This window comes from Natrix helvetica, assembly GCF_964273705.1.
Source record: "Natrix helvetica genome assembly, chromosome: 12".
NCBI classification, from domain to species: domain Eukaryota; kingdom Metazoa; phylum Chordata; class Lepidosauria; order Squamata; family Natricidae; genus Natrix; species Natrix helvetica.
This window is the reverse complement of record NC_138556.1, coordinates 9,008,907-9,032,371: the sequence shown is the minus strand read 5'-3', so window position 1 is coordinate 9,032,371 and position 23,465 is coordinate 9,008,907. Positions and strand designations below refer to the sequence as shown.

The 23,465-nt window shown below is 41.3% G+C and overlaps 1 protein-coding gene across 1 annotated transcript in view; it reads right to left on the bottom strand.

Annotated features, from left to right (window-relative positions):
* The window catches only part of LRRK1 (leucine rich repeat kinase 1), a 33,532-nt gene extending 12,831 nt beyond the window's left edge, over nt 1-20,701 (bottom strand). The window contains exons 1-9 of the mRNA XM_081964811.1: nt 20,533-20,701; nt 17,233-17,396; nt 15,091-15,230; nt 10,387-10,636; nt 8,905-9,071; nt 8,394-8,591; nt 6,168-6,445; nt 4,752-4,946; nt 3,554-3,702 (exon numbers count right to left, since the gene is read on the bottom strand). Of these exons, the coding sequence (XP_081820937.1) occupies nt 3,554-3,702; nt 4,752-4,946; nt 6,168-6,445; nt 8,394-8,591; nt 8,905-9,071; nt 10,387-10,636; nt 15,091-15,230; nt 17,233-17,396; nt 20,533-20,610 (1,619 nt within the window). The 5' untranslated portion in view covers nt 20,611-20,701. The remainder of the gene's footprint in view (nt 1-3,553; nt 3,703-4,751; nt 4,947-6,167; nt 6,446-8,393; nt 8,592-8,904; nt 9,072-10,386; nt 10,637-15,090; nt 15,231-17,232; nt 17,397-20,532) is intronic.
* Between the last annotated feature and the right edge of the window lie 2,764 nt (nt 20,702-23,465).

Below are 23,465 nucleotides of genomic sequence, written 5' to 3'. Positions count from 1 at the left end.
CAGTAGAAACCATTTTACAGCAGTATGGTAGAAGCCATTTTAAGGCACAACAGGCTGTATCTTAACAGAACACACTCTGTTAGGGATGTCTTATCCCCCACAGTATTTGTTTCCAGAGAGTAAGTCATCTGTGTACCAAGTTTGGTTGAAATTACTTGAGACGTTCCAGAGTTATGCTGGAACATACACACACAGACACATCATTTTTATATATAGAGATTATTATTCCTCCTCCTGATATAAGAACACAGTTCCCTCACTTTGGGGAGAAGAGGGAAGACCTGTAATTTAGCAAAATAATTGTGGATGCAATATCAGGATCTGCAAAAGAAACCAGCCTAGAGTTTCCTCCTAGCGCGTTGTAAAATTTAAAAGAGAAATACTTAGTGACTTTCTGCTGATACCAGACTGAAAAGATGGTATTTTACCTATCTGTTTATGGATAACAAATGGGCTATGGTATGAAAAATGAAATGTATAACTTTAGAAAGTAAATTTGTTTAAATTTGTGATGAAGTTTGGAAGTTATTAGATAGATGATGATGAATAGATGGATGGATGGATGGATAGATAGATATGGATGGATGGATGGATGGATGATAGATAGTTGATAGATAGAAATAGATAGGTGATCGACAGACAAATAAAGACAATAAATAGATAGCACAATATCTTTATTATATTCTTACTTTTCTTTTTCTTTTGTTTCTTTTTGCTTGCACTTTTTACTCCAATTTCTTTTCTTTAAGTTCAGTTGGTATTAGATTTTATTGTAGGATCAAAATCCACATACATAGGTATATATAGTAGCACTGGAGTAAAGCAATCTTAGCCTTTAGTTTTCTTAGCGTCTTTTCATTATTGTTTGCATCTTTTATCATTTTTTTAATCAATCGGAATAGAGTTGGAAGGGACCTTGGAGGCCTTCTAGTCCAACCCCCTATACCATTTCAAACAAGTGACTATACAGTCTTTTTGCCCCAGTGTGAACACTAAATCTTTGTTTTCCTGACTGAGGGTGCTTGGCCCACCCAGCAAATCTAATGGTGTGCACTGAAATTCTGCACTACCCCAACTCTGGTTTTTGGCCGGCTGTGCATCTTCCATGCTCACAATTTCTGTATGTAACCCAATGTGAAGTTAAGTTAGATTATCCATAATGTTTGTAGACCTCTCTTCAAACAATGTATGAGGATAACTTTTCCAAAGAGGAACAAAGAGTTTGTTTTTCCATTAACCCCAAGATGATACTGTTTTTGTTCGCAAGGGAAAAACCACAAAGAACTCATAAATTTAATCACTGGATACTGGACATCTTTAAAAGACTGGAAACAAAAAAGACATTATGCAGCTAAGGATTTGAATCAGATGTGCTCTTTTGCTTTGTTGCCCTGCGGGAAAACACGCAAACACAAGCACCACAAAACAGTGAAGAATGGAGATGGTTGAAACCAATTGAAAATGAGTACTCTGTTATTCTCAACCTGGTCAATTTTCCTTAGTTCTGTATATAATGGTCATTTTGTTAGCACAAAATGATATCAAGGAATTTGTAATCAACTTCGGTAAAGGTAAAGGTTCCCCAGCACATGCGTGCTAGTCGTTCCTCACCCTAGGGGGCGGTGCTCATCTCCGCTTCAAAGCCGAAGAGCCAGCGCTGTCCGAAGACGTCTCCCTGGTCATGTGGCCGGCATGACTAAATGCCAAAGGTGTACAGAATGCTGTTACCTTCCCACCAAAGGTGGTTCCTATTTTCCTACTTGCATTTTTTAATGTGCTTTCGAACTGCTAGGTTGGCAAAAGCTGGGACAAGTAACAGGAGCTCACTCTGTTGCTAGAGATTTGAACCGCCGAAATGCTGACATTTCTGATCGACAAGCTCAGTGTCTTAGCCACTGGGCTGCCATGTCTCTTTGACGCAGTGGCTCAGTTAACCATATATGAACTTATAGAATAGAAGAACATATAGAACCATAGACTAGAGTAGGCTAGACTAGAACAGAACAGAATAACATAAAGAACCATATATCAACTTAAAGGAGATTAAGAAACCCTTTTGAGGAAAGTATGGATACCTCAAGCTGCCAAATTTGGAAAATTCAAACTATGAAAACATTTATTTCAAGACCATTTGGCTACCTAGATGGTTCTTTTTCTAATGGCCCCTAGATCATGTTCTTCTACTAAAGGGGACCAAATGGACCATGATGCCCTCCATATGGGTTGAGAAATAAGACCTATAATTTCCAGCCATTAAACTAAAGGCCATGTTCTCCAGGACCTACAGGTAGGGTGGTTGTCAGGGCAGCCTCCATCAGTAACCAAGAAAGAAACCACTCAATTCCATTTTTCAGAATTAAGAGTAATTTTACTGGTTATGAGTAGATAGCAGCTAGGCAAAGCAAGATCTGAGGCAAAAGCGCATGTAATCATAGATATCAATATGTGACCCAACTCCCTCCTCCTAGTAACCCCATCCCCCAGTCCAATCCGTACACCCCACAGGTGTCATGTGGGCTGCAGCTTCAAAACCCATCAACAGGTTGGTATGCCGGACGGTTGGCCTTGGCGGCAATTCCACTCTCTGCAGCATGCGCAGTAGATGGTGAGAAAACCACTCCCTTCTTCATTCACTCCTGTGCTTAAGCTTCCCCTCCCAAACACCATGTTATCTCCCCCCCCTCCCCGTTTCAATGGCAGCCGAAAGCAAGCAGCAAAGCAGAGGCTGACTAAACTAAAGGCCATGTTCTCCAGGACCTACAGGCTACAGGGTAGTCTAATCAATTATGGTAATATTTTTTAGTCTGGGAATGAGAGCAAAACAAACCACAGGTATCAATAGAAGAAAACATTCGTCGCTCAGGGTTGAATTGTGGGGTCCTTGGTGCTCTCTGAGCTTAGTGGTTATCTTGTCGATATTTAATTAGCCAACTAGATAATATCAACGGTGAACTAATAATGTTACCTAGTTTGGTAATGAAATGTCTGCAAGAAAACCACCAAGCTCAGAGAGAGCACCAAGGACGGCCCAAATCACAGCGTTTATGATAAGAAAAGAGAGTGAAGAAAAAAGCCCTTCATACAGTATTTGAGGAAAGCATCTATCAGCATATTCATGAACTGGAATAGGACATGGCAACAAGGTCAGCCAATGGGAACTAGTTTGTGACTGAGAGCCATGCCAGATGGCTCGGAGCTTGGGCGTGGCTTACCTATGTAGCTCTGAGTCTGTGCAAGAAAACTAATGTAGTCTGCCCTCTAAATTGAAACTGGAAACCAATCTATCCTCTGCCTGTGTTTTGCCTGTAACTACTACCACGTTGGCGAATCCACTATTGGTATTGTACATTTACTCATGTGTTATTATGTATATAAATAACTTAATGAATCCTGCTGAATCGGTTATCTGTGTGTGCGCTTTCTGGATGTGATTTCTGCAACAAACTCTGACAGCATCTTTATCCACAGTTCAAGAAATACTGAGCAAATAATCTATTTACATTGCAGATCACAAGAAAAAGTTTGTGGTGTTTTTTTTTTTTTAAATACCAACCTGGTATCTTCCTTCTCATCCCAGAATACTACGGTGTGGTCCTGTCCTTGGAAAGAGAAGACAGACTGTTTCCCACAAGGCAAGAAGTACATGAATGTGGCAAAGGAAGGACTTTTCATTTGTCCTATAACCGAAATGGCCAGGGGACGCTGTATAAAAAGAAAGGTTAGATTTTAAGGAATGAAGTTTATATAGCAGTAGCAATAGCACTTATATACCGCTTCATAGTGCTTTACAGCCCTCTACAAGCGGTTTTACAGACTCAGCATCTTGTCCCTGGATCCTCATTTTACCCACCTTGGAAGGATGTGTTCACCTTGAGCCAGTCAGGATCGAACTGCTGGCAGCCGGCAGTTAGCAGAAGTAGCCTGCAGTACTGCATTCTCACCACTGCACAACCATTGAGCCCTATTCAGAACTCTCTATTTACAAGCTGGATTTACCCAAAATACTAAGCCATCTAGGCTGCAGCTTGCCCAATAAACCATAGTTTCGAGAAACCATTATTCAACCAAATACTAAGCCATCTAGGCTGCAGCTTGCCCAATAAACCATAGTTTCGAGAAACCATTATTCAACCATTATTATAGGAGCATGTGCTCCTATCTTATGGCACAACCAAGCACCATAGAAAGACTGAGGCATTCGATAATATACAATATGAGTGCTGTAGCAACAACCAACAACAAATGGATTGAAATTAGATTTCCGTAACTCAACACCTTGCAGATGTCCTGACCCACAATTGCAGGATCTCACTTAGATGGACCAAATAGTTGGCTGAGAAGATGGGACATGGATAACATGCCTGGGCAAAGCTAATTTTAGGGATCCCCACTTGTTATACATTAACCATTGGTACATTTCTTTTACACAACTCCTTTTACCACTAATTCTTACATCTATTCTCTAACCATCGATAAAACAATTTCCAAATGGTATAGTACTCCGTTTGCTCTTTCTCTTTAATAGCCAGTGTTAATCTATTCACTTCTACACATTCTAATATTTTAAGCTAAGAAAAGATTAAATAATGAACATGACTGTAAATTTTAATTGTTTTCACAAAATACTTGCACCCCGACGACACGCCTTGAAGTGGAAGATGGATTGTTTGCATTGAAATAAAATAAAAGCTTTCGTTTAAAAAAAGAAAGACATCGGACATCGCAGCCTGAACTCCAAAATCCTCTTCTACCTTTTCAGGTTTCGTGTCCCAACATTCCACCATGAGAGCTTGCAGTCGGTGGAATTGTACTTCTTCTGCCTGGCCCAGGACGGGACGGATCCCCTTGGAGAGTTTCTTCGAAATTTGCAGCTGATGCTGTCCCAGGATGGGCCGTTGCCCCGACAGCAGCTCATACAACACCATTCCATAGGAAAACATGTCCACCTAAGCCAGAGCAAAGGGAACAGAGAAACTGAGATTCATGGCAGTGGGGAAGGCAAGAAAGTTGAGTATGAACTCTGCAAAGCTTCCTATCCCGTCAGCTTCAACCAGCATGTGATTGTGGGGGTTGTATTTCACCAGGTTGTTTGCCCCTTCCTTTATATATCACTTTTTGGCTTTCCTTTTATTTCCAAAGTCTGGAATAACAATCAGTGCAAAGGAAAAAAAAAAAAACCTAATAGGGGGGAAATAGCATTAAGACGCAAAATTAAGAGACACTGCGGAAAAGCACGAGGTCACATTTCAACATGAAGCGGATGTAAATCCCATTTAAGATGGAGTGGAATCTGAGTCAGACTCAACTGCACTGTTCTTTCTCTGTGTGTCCTACCGTTGAAGTCAGGGACAAGAAATATTTTCTTGTAAAAAGTCACTTGCGAAAAAAAAAGATGAAACAGTCAAGGACATATAGCAACAGCACTTAGACTTATATACCGCTTCACAGTGCTTTTACAGCCTTAAGCAGTTTACAGAGTCAGACTCTTGCCCCCAACAATCTGGGTCCTCATTTTACCCACCTCAGAAAGATGGAAGGCTGAGTCAACCTTGAGTCTGGTGAGATTCGAACTGCCAAATTGCAGGCAGCTAGCAGTCAGCAGAAGTAGCCTGCAGTACTGCACTCTAACCACTGTGCCACCGCAGCTCGTATATATACCATATTTTTCAGAGTATAAGACGCACCAAGAGTTTGAAGAGGCAAATTAAAAAGTTTTTGTACCTCACAAAAATGGCCCGTTTTTTGCCAAAATGGGCAGTCTTTTTTGTCAAAAAAAGGGGGGGCATTCATAGCCTTTAGGAGGTTTATAGAGTGCTCTTGGGGGCTGGGAGGAGGGCAAAAACAAGCAAAAAATTGCCCTTTTTTGCTCATTTTTGCCATCCCCAGTTTAGGAGCACTCTGGAAGCCTCCTAAAGGCTATGCATGGCCATTTTTGCAAAGGGAGTGGGGTTTCGGGAGGCTAAAAATGTTGCATTCAGTGTATAGGATGCACCCAGATTTTCACCCTCTTTTTTGGTTGAAAAGGGTGCATCTTATACTCCGAAAAATATGGTAGCTTCACTTGTTGTCATGTTGATGGGAAGTAGAATCTTGACTCTGGCTAATAGATGAGCCATGAATTGCAGTTTGGATGGCAGAGCCTGTCATGGCACCTTCTGTGCATGTACCTTTTCATCGTAGACAATCCGAGGTCGTATCTCTGGAGCCTGATAGCCAGGAGTGCCCTCCACCCCCAAAGCTCCTTCATGGAAGGACTGCCGAGAAATCCCATAGTCGGACAGTTTGATATTGATGCTTTCCTTCACGTCTAAAGACCACACGAGGATGTTGTCGGATTTCAAGTCACAGAAAATGATTTTCTTCTTGTGAAGGTAGGCCAGGCCTGCGGCAATCTGATAGGTGATCTTGAAGGTCAGCATAGGCCCCAGAGGCACAAAAGGAGCTCCTAAGAGCAAAAGATGGGAGAAAAGACCATCTGTGTCAATGTTCTGACTGACGAACCCCACCAAAGCAGGCATGGTTGAGACAATCCAATCTCTGAATGCCAAACTTTATTGGGTACATCATTTCGGCACTGATGAGAGCAAAACCAGATCTAGCTAATTCCTGCGCAAACCCATCTAATTAATGTATAGGATTTTCCTGCCCGCTATTAATGCAGGTCACATTGTCCAATTGAATGCCATTGTTTTGTTATGAGAAAAAGCCTTTGGTTTTGGCAAACACTTGCCAAAGTGTCCTTGGCTCTTAAGGTTCATCTTCTTGGATCCTACATTCCCTTCCCTCCCACCTGGTTCATTGGCAAGCTGAGAAGCAATAATGGTTGCAACAGCAAAAGCGCACTTCAAACTTGACAATCTGATTGTCAACTACAATAATAAGCACCTCTAATAGTGTAACGGCATGTGGGGAAGACCTTGGGAGTTCAGGTGAAGAGATGCTACTACTTAGATAAGAGACAGTATAGCCCGTAGTTGGATACTAGGTGGGGCAAGAAGTTCAGAACACTCTCCTTAGTTTCTTGGGCTATAAAAGGAGTTGGCGGGAGGATGTACTTTTAGACTTGCAAGATTGATGGGACCTCACCGGATAAATCAGACAGTAAACATGACCAGATGAGCTCATTTGTTTTATTGTAAAGCTGTTAGGGATGTAACCCTAGTCTTGGCTTGGCAATGTATATAAGACATGATTGTAGCAAATGTATCTGTAACTTTAAATGCTAGAGAGATGTAATTGGATGCTAATTCCTTTAAGCAGCCATATAAGGAGGAAGGAATTATTACGGTCTCCCTCCCCGGATAGCTACTGATGTTCCTGATTGTTCCTGACTGTTCCTGACTGATAGTGTATGAGCTTTGTATTGGAGAGAAGACCGTGTATTGGATGGTGGCTAGTCTGTAAGTAAGTTACCTGTCTACATGATGAATTGTGAGTTGAGCAGCTGTAACTTCAACGAGGTGTAAATAGACTGTATATACTTCAAGACTGCTTATAGTCTGTTTGGAGACTATTTATCCTATTTTTGTTACGCAAGTAAAGCTATTCTATTCTTTGTCTTACCTTTGGTGGCTGTGAGTGACTATTCAACAGGCTGATTCGTTACTACATTCCGCTACTGAACTCTAGTCTCCTAACGGGGATAGACTTAACAAAAGCTACATTGATAGAATCTTGCAAGTCTGAAAGTGTAGGTAGTTCTCAACTTACAGCCATTCATTTAGTGACCGTTCAAAGTAACAGCCCTGAAAAAAGTAACGTATGACCGTTTTTCACACTTATGACTATTGTGGCATCTCTAAATGGTTCATATTTATGATGGCTGCAATGTCCCAGCATCATGCAATCACTTTTTCTGACCTTCTGACAAGCAAAGTCAATGGGGAAGCCAGATTCACTTAACAACCGATCAGAAGGTCGGCAGTTCAGCGGTTCGAACCCCTAACGCCACATAACGGAGTGAGCTCCCGTTATTGTCCCAGCTTCTGACAACCGAGCAGTTCGAAAAGCACATAAAAATGCAAGTAGAAAAAATAGGGACCACCTTTGGTGGGAAGGTAATAGCGTTCCGTGCGCCTTCAGCGTTGAGTCATGCCGGCCACATGACCACGGAAACGTCTTCGGACAGCACTGGCTCTTTGGCCTTGAAATGGAGATGAGCACCACCCCTTAGAGTCAGGAACGACTAGCTCATATGTGCGAGGGGAACCAACCTAACTTAACAATTGTAGGAATTCACTTAACGGCCGTGGCAAGAAAAGTTGCAAAACTCACTTAACAACTTTCTCACAGAAACTTTGGGCTCCGTTGTGGTCATCAGTCAAAGACTTCCTGTGCAATATTGGCTAAAGATTCCATGATGGACATGCCTGGTCAGAAGATCTTCCTTTTACCTTTAGAGTTTTCGGAGAGTACAGTGGTCAGGCTGCCTAAAGGAGCCAGTTCTAAGGCCAAGCTGAGTGGGTGGATGCTGATCCCAGTCAAGGAGACCACACAGGGGTACTGCAGTGAGTGGAGAATGCTGGCCTCTTGGCGGAATTCCGAGAAGCTCTTCATGGCATCCATCGCCCGCAGATGCCTCAGCATGGTGTCTGTGCAAAGAAGAACAGACATTTTGTTGGGACAAGGAGTTTGCTTCATGCTCTTGGGAAGCCTCGGTCAGAACAAGTGGACTTCTAAATCTAGTCCTGATGTGCTTGCTCTCCTATGTTGTGCCATGCATTTATGAAGCGGTTATTTCTAAGAGCTGAGGTCCACAAGTCTTAAAAGTTCTCAAAGTTGGAGACCCCCGCTCTAAAGGCTACATTTAAACAGGTGCTCCTGATACTGAAAAGAGGTAACATTTGCCTACATGTGGAAGGAGAAAAGCCACTGTTCCACATTGCTCAATGCTGGCTTCCTTACCTGCTGCTGAATTGGCAGAAGTCTTATACTTTTTAATCTGAAAACGCTTGATGGCTACCGGCTTCCCTTGATATTGTGCCCGGTAGATAACCGTCCCACTTCCTCCTTGGCCGAGGATACTGTTTTCATTTTCTACGTATTCCAGTTTGCTATTTTCCAAGAATAATCTGCCAAGCATACCGAATGAAGCAGAGAGAGAAATGGGATTATTAAGCAATTTCGGTCAACGCAAGATTTAGCATCACTCGTTTCTCCTCTTCCTAATCTCCCACAGACAATGCCCACTTCCCTGGCCAAGATGAGTCTTTTTTTTTCCTTCCAGCCATCTGCTGACTAGAAGATAATCAAGAAGAGAACACATTTTTTAAATTACTATCTTTGATAGACAGGCTGTTTTATTGGCAGTAGCTAATGTGGTTTTTTTTAATGGGTAGCATCACTTCAAAAGACAGGTATGGGAGACTCAGGTAAGACAGGTGGCCCATAAATTTTAGAAACAAACAAATAAAATAAATAAGAAAACCAAAGAGACATTTTTTGACATGTGCAAGAGGATGCTTTCGAACGACAGTTTTCCCACTAGCTTTTCCTGGGATAGCATGTCTGTTTACAAAAAAGATGCACATTTTTTTCTCCAGGCTGAGCTTCAAACTTGGACTTTGCAAAGTGTGAAAAAGATACTTTCCCCTCTAAAATGGGGCTAGGATGGGAATAACATGAGATTTGATTGCATTTCAATTTAGATGAGATTAAAAGCATTGTTCGCTTTGTGTGGTTAACATTTTCATCCAGCAGCTGGTAGTTAACCTGGGGGGGATGCCAAAAAAATTAAGCAGGCTTAGATGTGACTAGGACTAGGGAAGGAGACCACAAGGAAATCCCAGTTTGTCAGCTGAACTCTGAAATTTTAAAAAAAAAATCCCTGAAAAAAATGAAAGCCGATTCTGAGCTGCCAACAAAAGAGATATTATACTTGCTGTCACCAGAAGTCAAGGTTTTTTTTTTAACTTACCTTCTATGATCCTAAAAGCTGCAATTTGATAACAATTTCAGGTGATCATCTACCACTTGGACAGGTGGGACAGCTGTGACCAAGGTCCCCTTTAACTAGGCAACTAAGCTAACTATAATTAGGTCAAGTCAATAACACTCAATGTATTAACAGAATAACAGAGTTGGAAGGGACCTTGGAGGTCTTCCAGTCCAACCCCCTGCTCAGGCACGAGGCCCTATATCCAGGGGTGAAATCAATTTACCTTCACTACTGGTTCACAAATGTGAGCACACCTCCGTACATGCACAGGACCTTCCGCACATGCGCAGAGCGTCAAAAACGGGACGTGATTTGCTGCAAACATGGCCCTAATGTATATTCTTGTGCAGAGTAGGTGATTTGGGGGTGGGGTGGGGGATGTAAGAAACCTCAGGAGAAGAAACTCAAAAGCCATAATTTTGGGAGAAAGAATGAAAGTTCCTTATTACCTGGCTGGAAAGTCCGTCATGAAAAGTTCAGGGACCAGCTCCTGCAAAGGGACAGGTAGATCTGGGTGCTGGGCACAGGTGATGTGGTCTTGTTCAATAGCTGTGAGAAAGCAGTCTTCCATGTTGAAGTATTGTCCATCTTCTTTTCTGGGGTTGTCCTCTCCATCCTGGGGCTTTGTGGTTGAACAGATGGGGCAAGGTACATATTGCTCCATCAGTAGAGTCCCGTCACTCTCGGTGGCAGTGAGGGCTGGAGAAATGCAGTTTTATTTATTGATATCTCAAACTTCTGAGCCCTCCATCTCCCTCCCAGGGGGGACACAAACATTCACACTGGAGGTATCTCTTTCAAATCTGTCCCAGAACTGGACAAGGACGTGAAGAATGAGCAGGACAGAATAGGCACATGTATCAAACATGCTCACGGAACAGTTCTCTGCATAGACTTTCCACAATTAATTGAAAAATATAACTCATGGATAATTGAAGGCCATAGAACTCCCGGGGACTGCCCAGAGCATTATTTATCAATATCAATTTGATAATTATGGATATCAAATAAGAGCCACAGTGGTGCAGTGGTTAGAGTGCAGTACTGCAGGCTACGTCTGCTGCCTGCCGCCTGCCAGCAGTTTGGCAGTTCGAATCTCACCAGGCTCAAGGTGGACTCAGACTTTCATCCTTCCAAGGTGGGTAAAATGAGGACCCAGATTGTTGGTGGCAATAGGCTGACTCTGTAAACTGTTTAGAGAGGGCTGTGAACAGTGGTGGATTCAAATAATTTAACATCTGGTTCTCTGTCCTAATGACCAGCTGGGGAAGTGAGGCTTGGTGGTCATGTGACTGGGTGGGCGTGACCAACTCAATATCACTCACGTCGATGGGCGCTTCACCTTAGCTGTGACAATGCAATAAGGGTTAACCGGAGAGGCAGTTTCTGTAAACAGGGCAATAAAGATTAGGCTAGAAACAACATCAGAATGTTTCCTTCCTGCCTTCCTTACAGGATTCGCCCTGTAAAGCGGAAAAAAACAAAAGGAGATTTCTTCCAACAACCGGTTCTCCAAACTGCTTAGAAAGTTAACAACCAGTTCTCCTGAACAGGTACGAACTGGCTGAATCCCACGGTAAAGCACTGTGAAGCAGTATATAAGTTTTAAGTGCTACTGCTATCAGAGGAATGGACAATGGGGATTGCAGTGACATCTGCCCTTGAATCCAAATAAGATCCTATGCTAGAACTGGAAGTATAGGCAGGCAGCCATAGTCTTTGGCATTCCAAAATCGGAAGGAATCTGGCAATTCCCCCACCACCACCACCAATTTATTAAAATGCATAAAAAATGCTGACGGACTTCTAATTTTTGCACCTGCCCTGAATTTCGGAGTCCAGTTGCCAGAAAATTAAAATGCTCTCTGAAGAGGTACTGGCTTCCGTGCCAAATTCTTTTCAAGGTCTGAAAAGGCCATTGCAAAGAAAACCTTCCCTCTGCAGGCTCTGAGAAGCTTGCTAGAAACACTACTTACTTAAAAACACATTGCCTTGCAGGAAAGTCTAAATCTTAGGAAGTTAAACTGGTGGGGAATAGTTAGGGATGACAGCTAGAGGACCTATTTATCAAAATCGTTTGTTTCAGGGCCTTTTAAAAATAAATAAATAAATTCAAGCTGTGCAACTTTTTTCAAGTTAGGAACCGTTATTTCCATTTGATGCCCCACACACCAGGGACAATATAGCAATAGCATTCTAGAATGCTAGATTTTATAAGTTGTATATAAGTCACATCATTATAGAAGTGACTTATATACCATTCCACAGTGCCTTACAGCATTTTCTAAGCAATTTACAGAGTCAGCCTTTGCCCCAACAATTTGGGCTCTCATTTTACCGACCTCGGAAGGATGGAAAGCTGAGTCAACCTTGAGCGTGATGAGATTCGAACTGCCAAATTGCAGGCAGCCGGCAGTCAGAAGAAGTAGCCTGCAATACTGCACTCTAACCACTGCGCCACCATGGCTCATTCCCCAAATATTCCCTAAAGTCTTCTGATTCAAACCAAATGTTTGATTTAATTTAACTGATGTTATATTGTATTAAATGAGTTAATACAGTTAACACAGTTCATACAATTATTTTCTCCTTCTGGCCCTCAAAAGCTGAAGACAAAGCTAGTTGTAACTTTTGACAAGGAGTTTTCATAAGGAGTTTCTCCCAGGCTTCTGGGGACGACAGATACCTTTGGGCTTCTGGATGTGCTCCTTGACAGTAGAACCAAAGATGAGTTCCAATAGATCCATCCTGATCCTCCAATGGGTGTAGCACAGTAACTAACCATATATTTACGGATTGCTCTGCAAGGAGATGAATGTATATCCCTCTACTACTATGTGAGTCATGGTGGTGGGATGCTACCGGCATTATTGCCGGTTTGGTGTGCAAAAAATGTGTGTGCGCATTTACACCTAAAAAAGGTCTGTGCATGCGCAGAACGCAAGAAAAGGGGGAAATATTACATTTCTGCTATGGAGAATGTTCTGTGCATGTGGAGAAGCAAAAATAAAGGTGCTGCTGCCAACAATAGAACTGGTTTGGGTGCGTGGGCGGCCGAGTTACTACCTTATTGGGCCGAACCGGGCCAAACTGGTAGGAACCAACCTCTGGTTAGAATGCAGTATTGCAGGCTAATTCACTGCTCACTGCCAGCAGTTCGATCCTGACTGGCTCAAGGCTGACTCAGTCTTCTATCCATCCCAGGTTGGTAAAATGAGGATCAAAATTGTTGAGGACAATAGGCTGACTCTGTAAACCACTTAGACAGGGCTATGAAGCAGTGTATAAGTCTAAGTGCTATTGCTGATGTTTCCTTGCAACTGATATCTGGAGGCACAATGGTCTAACCAGGAGGTAAGATTGATTGAGTTCTGTTGCCAGAATCACCTAATCATGAAATCAGTGACTTAGATCTGTATTTTTAGCACTCTGTTTCTTCATCAGTTTAAACATCCCAAACTTATTCAGATCAGGATTTGAATTTAGTTTTCATAATGCCATTCCTTTCTTCTTTTTCATGCATAACCAACTTTCAGAAATGATCAAAGCGTTAACTTAATTAATGGAGTAATGTGATGATTAGTTGATGAATCAATTTACTGGGGAAGTTAAATGATCTGAATCTGCTTTCGAACAAAGACAACATTCTGAAATTAAAAACACAGTATTCTTTGATTTTCAATGAGGCATGCATATTTTATAACTGACATTTCGGGAAAAGGGAGGAAATGTGTCTTCAAAATGCATTTATGGATGGGGTTTTTTAGCTCGTTAGTTCTTTTTGAGTGCATGATCAGAGGCTCACACGCACACTTTGTATTAAATTATCCCCAAGTTTGTGAACTTTTGAAGTGAGCAATCACATTAATATAATATCACACAAGATGAAAACATTTGTGCATTTTTCACAAACCATTCTGAAGTGGCCAGTGCAATCTTTACAAATTATAGTTGAAGTAGATCACATGAGAGTGGGGTTGAATTCATAACCATGCTGAGTTACGGTTTCTTAAATAAATAATAATGGATTCACACCGTATTGTAAGCCACAAAATATGGCTTATATTCATAACACAGCATCCATAACATCGGTTGAAAACCTGGCTCTTCTCACAGGTGTTGCGCCAGAACATTAAGTGAGATCGTTTAAATAGTTTAAGTGATTACTTTACCGTATGAACTGTCTCTGATATGATATGTTTTCATTGTTTTGTTGTATTTTATGTTTTAACTCATTGTGAAGATGGCCTATAGGCGACCATAGAATGAATGAATGGGATTCATACAGCACAATAAGCCAAAACAGAACAAATCACAAAATTGTTTCTTGTAATATGATAGTCCAGGGTGCTACATCCCTAAAGATAATATAAAGTTTCAAGCTTAGGCCACTTCATCCTCATTTTAGCTAAAATGACAAGATAAGGTAAGGTAAGATATGGTAACATACGGTAGAGTAGGGTAGGGTAGAGTAGGGTATGGTATGGTAGATAGAGTTGGGTAGAATAGGGTAGGGTAGAGTAGGGTAGAGTAGAGTAGGTTAGGATAGGATAGGGTAGAGAAGGGTAGAGGAGGGTAGGGTAGGGTAGGATAGAGGAGGGTAGGATAGGGTAGAGGAAGGTAGAGGAGGGTAGGGTAAGATAGGGTAGAGGACGGTAGAGGACGGTAGGGTAGGATAGGGTAGAGTAGGGTAGAGGAGGGTAGGGTAGAGGAAGGTAGAATAGGGTAGAGGAGGGTAGAGGAGGGTAGGGTAGGATAGGGTAGAGTAGGGTAGGGTAGAGGAAGGTAGAATAGGGTAGAGGACGGTAGAGGACGGTAGGGTAGGATAGGGTAGAGGAGGGTAGAGGAGGGTAGGGTAGAGGAAGGTAGAATAGGGTAGAGGAGGGTAGAGGAGGGTAGGGTAGGGTAGGATAGGGTAGGGTAGGGTAGAGTAGGGTAGGGTAAGGTCGGGTAGGGTTGAGGAGGGTAGGGTAGGGTAGAGGAGAGGAGGGTAGAGGAAGGTAGGATAGGGTAGAGGAGGGTAGAGAAGGGTAGGATAGGGTAGGGTAGAGTAGGGTAGGGTAGGGTAGGGTAGGGTAGGGTAGAGTAGGACATGACAACCTTTATTTCTGTGTACACAGTGGCACACATTAAAATGCAGAAATCATTCTTACCAGGAAACCACTGGTCGATCAAAGAATTCACATGATCAGTGATGAAAGCCATGGCTGAAAAATCCCTCACGTCTGACTGGCAGATGATTTTAATGCCACCACTTTTCTTCTTCTTCCAATTCACATCAGAGGACTCCACGCTGGGGGAATCAAAGCGAAAGAGAAAGAAGACTGAGAAACTGATCGAAATGGAAGGAGAATTGGGTATATCTCTAGCAGCTTCCCCACTGAGACTCAGCAGCTACGAAACCTCTTTTGTCCCCCGTTAGCTACGTATTTCTATTTGTTTTTCTTAGGGCTACATCTTTCACCCAAGTGCAAAAGGGGGCATACATCAGGAGGTAGCAGGAGGACCAGATTTTTCACAGACTTGCTTCCTCCTGCCCTTTCACTCCTTGCAACACTCCTCAACTTACAACAGTTTGTGTAGAGACCATTCAAAGTTACATCACTGAAAAAAAAGACTTACGTCGGTTTTTCATATTTACGACCATTGCCGCATCCCCAAAGTCCCGTGATCAATGGTAGCTGACTCATAGTTATGACGATTTGCAGTGTCCCCGTGTCATGAGACCTTCTAGCAAGCAAAGTCAATGGGGAAACCTGATTCACTTAACAACTGTGTTACTAATTTAACACCTGCAGTGATTCTCTTAACAACGGTGGCAAGAAAGGATGCAAAATGGGGCAAAGCTCACACAACAACAGACATTTTGGGCTCAATTGTGGTCCTATAAGTCGAGGACCACTTGTATTCCTAGGAATTGAGCACTCCACTTTCATGTCCCAGTTCAACAGGGATCTTTTTGTAATCAGACAAGGGGAAAAGGCTGGTAGTTGGAAATAAAAACAGTGGGAGGTTATATATATACAACCCTCTGTGTGAATGCACAGCATGCATCCTGAAATTGCTCTTCCTTGTGTGAGGGTCAAAGAAGTTTACAATTTGCATTTGTGCACTGAAAGTCCCGGTCTGAAAGGTGGTGTGTAGACATGCTTTGCAAATTTGTAGGACTTAACTCCGCTTTCACTAACCCCCCCCCCCCCCCAAATTTCTTCCAAACAGAACCAGGCTGGAAAAAAAAGTGCTTATGGGGAACAATTCATTATCGAAGATTAAGACGATTTGAGAAAACTGTGCCGTCTGGTAGCGTGTTTATAGCATCATAATAGAACTCATCCCTCCGACACAGAAAAAAGTTGATCTCAAAGAACAACAACAAAAAAAAGGGGGAAACATTACAGAGCCATTAGTTATGGCAAGTTCAAAGTTATGCGAGCAGGAGAATACAAATATCTACTTTGGCCCCCAAGCTTTCTGGCTTTAAAAAAATGTTTGATCTTCATCATTTCCAAATCTGAGGAGGGTTTCTTTTTTAAAACTATAATCTAAAAATGTGGCAGTTTCGAATCATGAGTTTCAAAGACCAAAGTTCAGGAAAATGTAGCAAAGAAGAGGAGGAGGAGGAGGAGGAGGAGGAGGAGGAGGAGGAGGAGGAGGAGGAGGAGGAGGAGGAGGAGGAGGAGGAGGAGGAGGAGGAGGAGGAGGAGGAGGAGGAGGAGGAGGAGGAACAGATGCAGAAGATGGTATTGAGAAAAAACCTTATCATTTATCTATGGTGGGTCTCCAAAGAAGAGAACTGAAGTCAGAACTGAAGAATCTTCTTGGATGAGGAGCAAAACGTTTTCAAGGAAAAACAAAGCCCAGTTGCCTTTTGAAAAAGCACCTTTGGATTGTCTTCAGAGAAAATAGCACTAGCACTTAGACTTATATACCGCTTTATAGTGTTTTACAGCCTCTAAGCAGTTTACAGAGTCAGCCTATTGCCCCCCACAATGTGGGTCCTCATTTTACCCACCTCAGAAGGATGGGAGGCTGAGTCAACCTTGAGCCTGGTGAAATGTGAACTGCCCAATTTGAACCGCCGTGGTGCAGGAGGCTGACTAGGCCACGCCCACCCTGGCCACACCCACCCAGCAACGGGGCAGCGAACCGGTTACTGCAATTTTTGAATTGTGAAAAATTAAACTCATTATCTCTGCTTACCAACAAATGTCAAGGATGAGAGGCATTTTTAGAGTTCCATCTTACTTTGGGATTTGGAATGCCTTAGGACTGAATCCACTTTCTGTAATATTTACCTCAAATAGCCTCCATCGAAGGAGACAAACAGTCCCTCTTGCCAATAAATGGTGTGATTTCTTTTAACACGGAAGGTGCTGCATCTGTTTCTTTGGGTGCCCGTAAAGCTGTAGATTACAGAAGTTTTATTTCTGCTCTTGGTCACCCTCTTGTTTTCAAAGAACTAGAAGAGGGGAGGAAAAATGAACATATTACAAAAAGAACGGTACCAGATCAGTAATGAATAAAATAAATCCTTAGTAAGGCCACACCTGGAATACTGCATCCAGTTTTGGTCACCCCCATTACAAAAAAAAATATGCTGAGACTTCGGAAAAAGTGCAGAGAAGAGCAATTAAGATTAAAACATATGAAAAATGGTTGCAGGCCAGTCCAGAGAATAGAAGAACTAGGGGTGACATGATGGCAGTATTCCAGTGTTTGAGGGTCTGCCACAAAGAAGAGGGGGTCAACCCTGCCATCAAAGGTTAGAAGCAGAAGGGAAGATAAATGGGCAATAAAATGGTGTGTGTACATGATGGGAAATAGGGATGGGGAATGACAGGTGATAAAGACCAGAGGAAGTCAGAACCAATTTGTATCAGCATCCAAGGCCAGGCACCCTGAGAAAGAATGTGGATTAGCCCAAAACGTCTGTGTTCTCAAAACAATTCAGCAAGTTCTGATTGGCTAAAGATGGACTGGTCATGGGGGGAGGGCTGGGGGGGGAGGGGAAACCTTTCTGTATTTTTTGCATGTGGGAAACCAAAATCTTGCCTGACTTTACTGCAGCCAACATCTTTTAGTAAAATAACTTTTCATTTCAAACAAATGAAGTCGATGGTCTTTCTTTCCTAAGGGATCAGATTGGGGCAGGTCTGACACCTGCTTTCTGAAAGCTAATCATAACCATGTCCTTCAATCTCTTCCCAAAATACAATGCTTCCTACATTATCTCCTGATCATCTTCACATTTTTCTTTACAGCTGTTTCGGTTTTCCCAAATCTTCCCCAGAACTGAAGGCTATTCAAAGTAAAGTCTGTCTGGCTAAGAGATCAGAGGAAGAATGGGTTGTTTCAATTTTGGGAAACTATATGTTGTTGCATATTTTGCGTTTTTCCCGGCAGTCAGTCACCTTGCCACTGAAGGTCGTTGTTTTGCATCCTTAATTCTGGGGTGATACCAAGAATACACCCTACAGGGTTACCGAGAAATATTTTCAATCTTTCCCCCGGAAAAAAACTGAATGTTTATACGAGCCTACTATGGCCCTGAAATCATGCAGAATTATTCCCAGTGTTGATACAAATCAACTGAACAGTTTGAAGTGATGACAAGATAATAACAAGATAACAAGATTGGGTGGCTAATTACACAGATTGCCCATGAAGTTAATGCCAATGTAATCAAGTGCTTAGAATTAACGAGTGTCAAATGTATTTTCTATTATGTCTTCCGCAGAACACACACACAAGGATGGTTAGAGGCATGCTTGAATCACTTTTGCTTTGAAGGGAAAAACAAAGCTCTGTTCTATCATTGTGAAGGATGGCTTTGGCGGGTTCTTGATGCCAACAAAATACCCTCCTTCGGATTGGGCCAAAATTTAAAAAAATGTGGCAGGGAATGATACATGTTGTAAGGGACTTAATCGAGAGGCATCTCCATTAGCAAACTGAAATTTGGCATCCTCGCCAACATTGCTCCTGAAAACCCTGATTTCTGAATTCCAGACCACAATCATTTGGCAAATAATAGTCTAAGTTGCCCAGTAAGATGGGAGGACAATACATTAGATAGATAGATAGATAGATAGATAGATAGATAGATAGATAGATAGATAGATAGATAGATAGATAGATAGATAGATAGATAGATAGTAGAAAGAGATATAGAGATATAGAGATATAAATATAGATATAGATGACAGATAAATGATAGAGATGATATATAGATGATATAGATGATAGAAATGACAGATATATAGATGATAGATAATGATAGAGTAGATAGATGACAGATATAGATAGATAGACAGACAGATAGATAGCTGGATGATAGATGATAGAGATAGATAGATAGACAGATGATAGAGATTAGATAGATGATAGAGATGATAGATAGATGATAGAAAGATAGATATAGATAGATAGATGATAGAGGTGATAGATGGATAGTAGATGATAGAGATGATAGGTAGATAGATAGATGATAGAGATGACAGATAGATGATAGAGATGATAGATGATAGAGATGACAGATAGATAGATGATAGATGATATAAATGATAGGTAGGTAGGTAGGTAGGTAGGTAGGTAGGTAGGTAGGTAGATAGATAGATAGATAGATAGATAGATAGATAGATAGATAGATAGATAGATAGATAGATAGATAGATAGATGGGAAAATATTGATGCAGACTGTTGAGAAGTGATCCTACCAATTCTATTTCCCAGATATCTCTTCTTCACAATTGTGCCTGATTGCAGACAATTTAACAGAGCCATTGAGAACCCAGCCTATAGCTAATTCTATGATAGGTTTGGTTCATGCCAGAAAATGGCCAATATGTTGTCATAATTATGATTAGATTTAATGCTATCAGACATCACAAGCAAAAAACCATCCCTTTAGAATGTTGGATTCTGAATCTCAAAAGTCCAAAGACTCCTTGGTATTTTGCCTGCAGTTTTAGGCTGCCCTGTCCTTCTGTAGAATCAGAGATATCCCATCTGTGCCATGCATATTACGTTCTCATGATAAGGCACTTCTGGCACATAATGAAAAAGGTACATTTTCCAAGGATGGCAAGTAAAGCTTGGACTTTGGGCCCTACTAAAGAATATAACTTTCTTTGATCCATAACAATCATAAGCTACTCATAAGATTATGATCATAAGATCATAAAATCATAAGATATTCACAGCTGATGCTTTACATTCCATCTCAGCCAGAACAGATGATAGAAAAGAGAGCAGAGTGAGTCACAACTATGGAACAAGAGATGAATCTATAATTATATATTTTCTAATTGTACTTATAACTGCTGCAAAGAAGATTGGGAGCTACTTCTCTTGTATCGTTTTTTCCCCACCTTCTTTTCCATTTAGATTGCCTCCTTCGTTCATCTTAGCTCTGCCTTTGAGCTGTTTTGTTCCTTCTCATTTTCTCCCTTTGCATTCATTTCCACCCCCTTTTATCTCCTTCAAAACTTTAACCAAGTTAGATAAAACAATACATTCCATTGTAAACCGAGGAAGCGCATTTGCCAAGACGTGTTGAGGTTTCATTGCCAGCTGAAGTCCTTTCATCCACATACCTGAAGATCCATCTCTGCAAGGCTGATCAGCATCCTGGCTATGAACCGCTGCCAAAACCCAACAGGGACGAAGCTCATCTTGAATACTCTTTGGATGGTGTTTGTTGTCTGGTGCCGTAAGCCGTGAACATCAAAGGCTGGCTTGGCAGGAAGCAGGTGGGGTAGGAGATAACTGAAACCCAGTTAAACATTCCGATTATACAAGATGCAGTTTTGGAGAGCTTCATTACCCTCTGCTGGTTGAAACATCTACTGATATATCCCATTACTGTGTTGCGTGCTTCACTTTCAGACACTTACAATACAGGAGCAGAGTTGGAAGGGATCTTAGAGGTCTTCTAGTCTAACCCCCTGCCTAGGCAGGAAACCCTATACTGTTTCAGACAAATGGCTATCCAACATCTTGCTAAAGACTTCCAGTGTTGGGGCATTCACAACTTCTGGAGGCAACTTCTGTTCCACTGATTAATTGTTCTAACTGTCAGGAAGTTTCTCCTCAGTTCTAAGTTGCTTCTCTCCTTGATTAGTTTCCACCCATTGCTTCTTGTCCTATCCTCAGGTGCTCTGGAGAATAGTTTGACTCCCTCTTCTTTGTGGCAACTCCTGAGATATTGGAAGACTGCTATCATGTCACCCCTAGTCCTTATTTTCATTAAACTAAACATACCCAGTTCCTGCACCCGTTCTTCATATGTTTCAGCCTGCAGTCTCCTAATCCTCTTTGTTGCTCTTCTCTGCACTCTTTCTAGAGTCTCCACATCTTTTCTACATCATGGTGACCAAAACTGAATGCAGTATTCCAAGTGTGGCCTTACCAAGGCATTATAAAGTGGTATTAACACTTCACGGGATCTTGATTCTATCCCTCTGTTTATGTAGCCTAGGACTGTATTGGCTTTTTTGGCAGCTACTGCACACTGCTGGCTCCTATTTAAATGGTTGTCCATTAGGATTCCAAGATCCCTCTCACAGTTACTACTATTTTTTTTTTTTTTTTTTTTTTTTTTATTAAAAGAGTTTTGTACAAACAAGTTTTCCCCCTTTTCACCCCCCCCCCTCCATACAATATAAATCTCATACAAATGCTATACCCCCCCGCAAAAATTCACATTCAAATATTATACCAAACACTTTACCCCCTCCCCACCCCCCATCTTAAAATAGATTACTCATAACCCCTCTCCTCCCAACAAAAACTATAGAGATTAGTCTTAAATTAATAATAACACATTGATCATTTTCTAAGCTAATTTAACATCTATAACTCTTAATATAAATTTCTCCTAGCCTAACAATGTTTCATTAGTCCCATCTTCTAATTTATTCATACATATATATTGCCCCACCCTCCACCCTAACCCTCCCCCACCTCCCGCACAAACCCACCCCCCTGACTTCCGCTGTATACCACTCTAATAATTCCAAACATCCCATATACTATTTACTCTGATCATCTATCGGTCTAAACATTCTTACCTAAAGGCTAGATAATAACTCCTAGTCTGGTATTTATTCTGTATATAATCAATCCATTTTGCCCATTCCTGTGTGTGATCCTCCTGTTTCTGAGCTTTTAAGAAAGCTGAAATTTTTGCCATTTCAGCGAACCCCGCCACCTTCTGAATCCATTGATCAATTGTTGGCAAAAAATCTTTTTTCCAATGTTGCGCAATCAACAACCTAGCTGCTGTAACCATATACAAGGCCAATTTTGTTTCCCCTTTGGTAAAATCCTTAACTATACCCAATAAAAACATTTGTGGAGTGAATTGTATTCTTTTCTTAAATACATTCTGCATAACCCACCATATTTTTATCCAAAAAGCTTTAACCTTGTTGCAAGTCCACCATACATGAAAAAAGGTAGCATCTAGACACCCGCATCTCCAACATTTTGGTTGAACATTTGGGTACATGCATGATAATTTTTTAGGATCTAAATACCATCTGTAAAACATTTTATAAAAATTCTCCCTTAAATTCTGTGACTGTGTAAATTTAACATTCTGAACCCATATTTTTTCCCACGTTTCCAACATAACCACTTCCCCAAAATTCTGAGCCCATTTAATCATACAATCCTTAACCAATTCACTTTCTGAGTCTCTTTCTAACAGTACATTATATATTCTTTTAACTTGTTTTGGACCAGTCTCTTTTATCTGCTTAATCAGTTCCACTTCTTTATCCATAAAGCCGACCCTACGATCTTCTTCCCATCTCTTCTGAAGCTGTATGTAATGTAACCAATTTAAAGTAATTCCTTCTTCCAACAGCTGTTCCAAAGTTTTTAACTTCCATTCGCCCCCATCAGCAATAAGCACATCTTTATATAAACAACCCCCGAGTGACTTAATATTCATAATCCCCATGGTGTCTGCAAGATCCAACCAAAGCGGTATTTTATAATCCCAATTGGGCCGGTGCTTCTTCCATATTCTCATCAAGGCACTACGGAGAACATGGTTGTTGAACACTTTATCCACCCTGTCTTCATAAAAAAGATATGCATGCCATCCCAGAACAAGATCATGGCCTTCTATATTGAGCAATTCCATTTTTGTTTTCCCAAACCAATCTGCTACATGCGTTAATACCGCAGCTTCATAATACAATCGAAGGTTTGGGAGTCTGAGGCCACCTCTTTCACGTGTATCTTGCATAATCTTCATCTTTACTCTCGGTTTTTTCTCCTTCCAAACAAATTTATTTAATGTTGTTTGCCAATTTAACAAGGTTTTATCTGACTTGAGCACCGGAATCATCTGGAATAGAAAGATAAATCTAGGTAGAATGTTCATTTTAATTGCTGAGATCCTTCCAAGCAAAGACAATTGTAACTTTTTCCACGCTTCAAGATCTTTCTGTATCTTTTGCCACAACACTTCATAGTTATTTGAGAAAAGTTTTGTGTTTGATTCTGAAATTTGTAT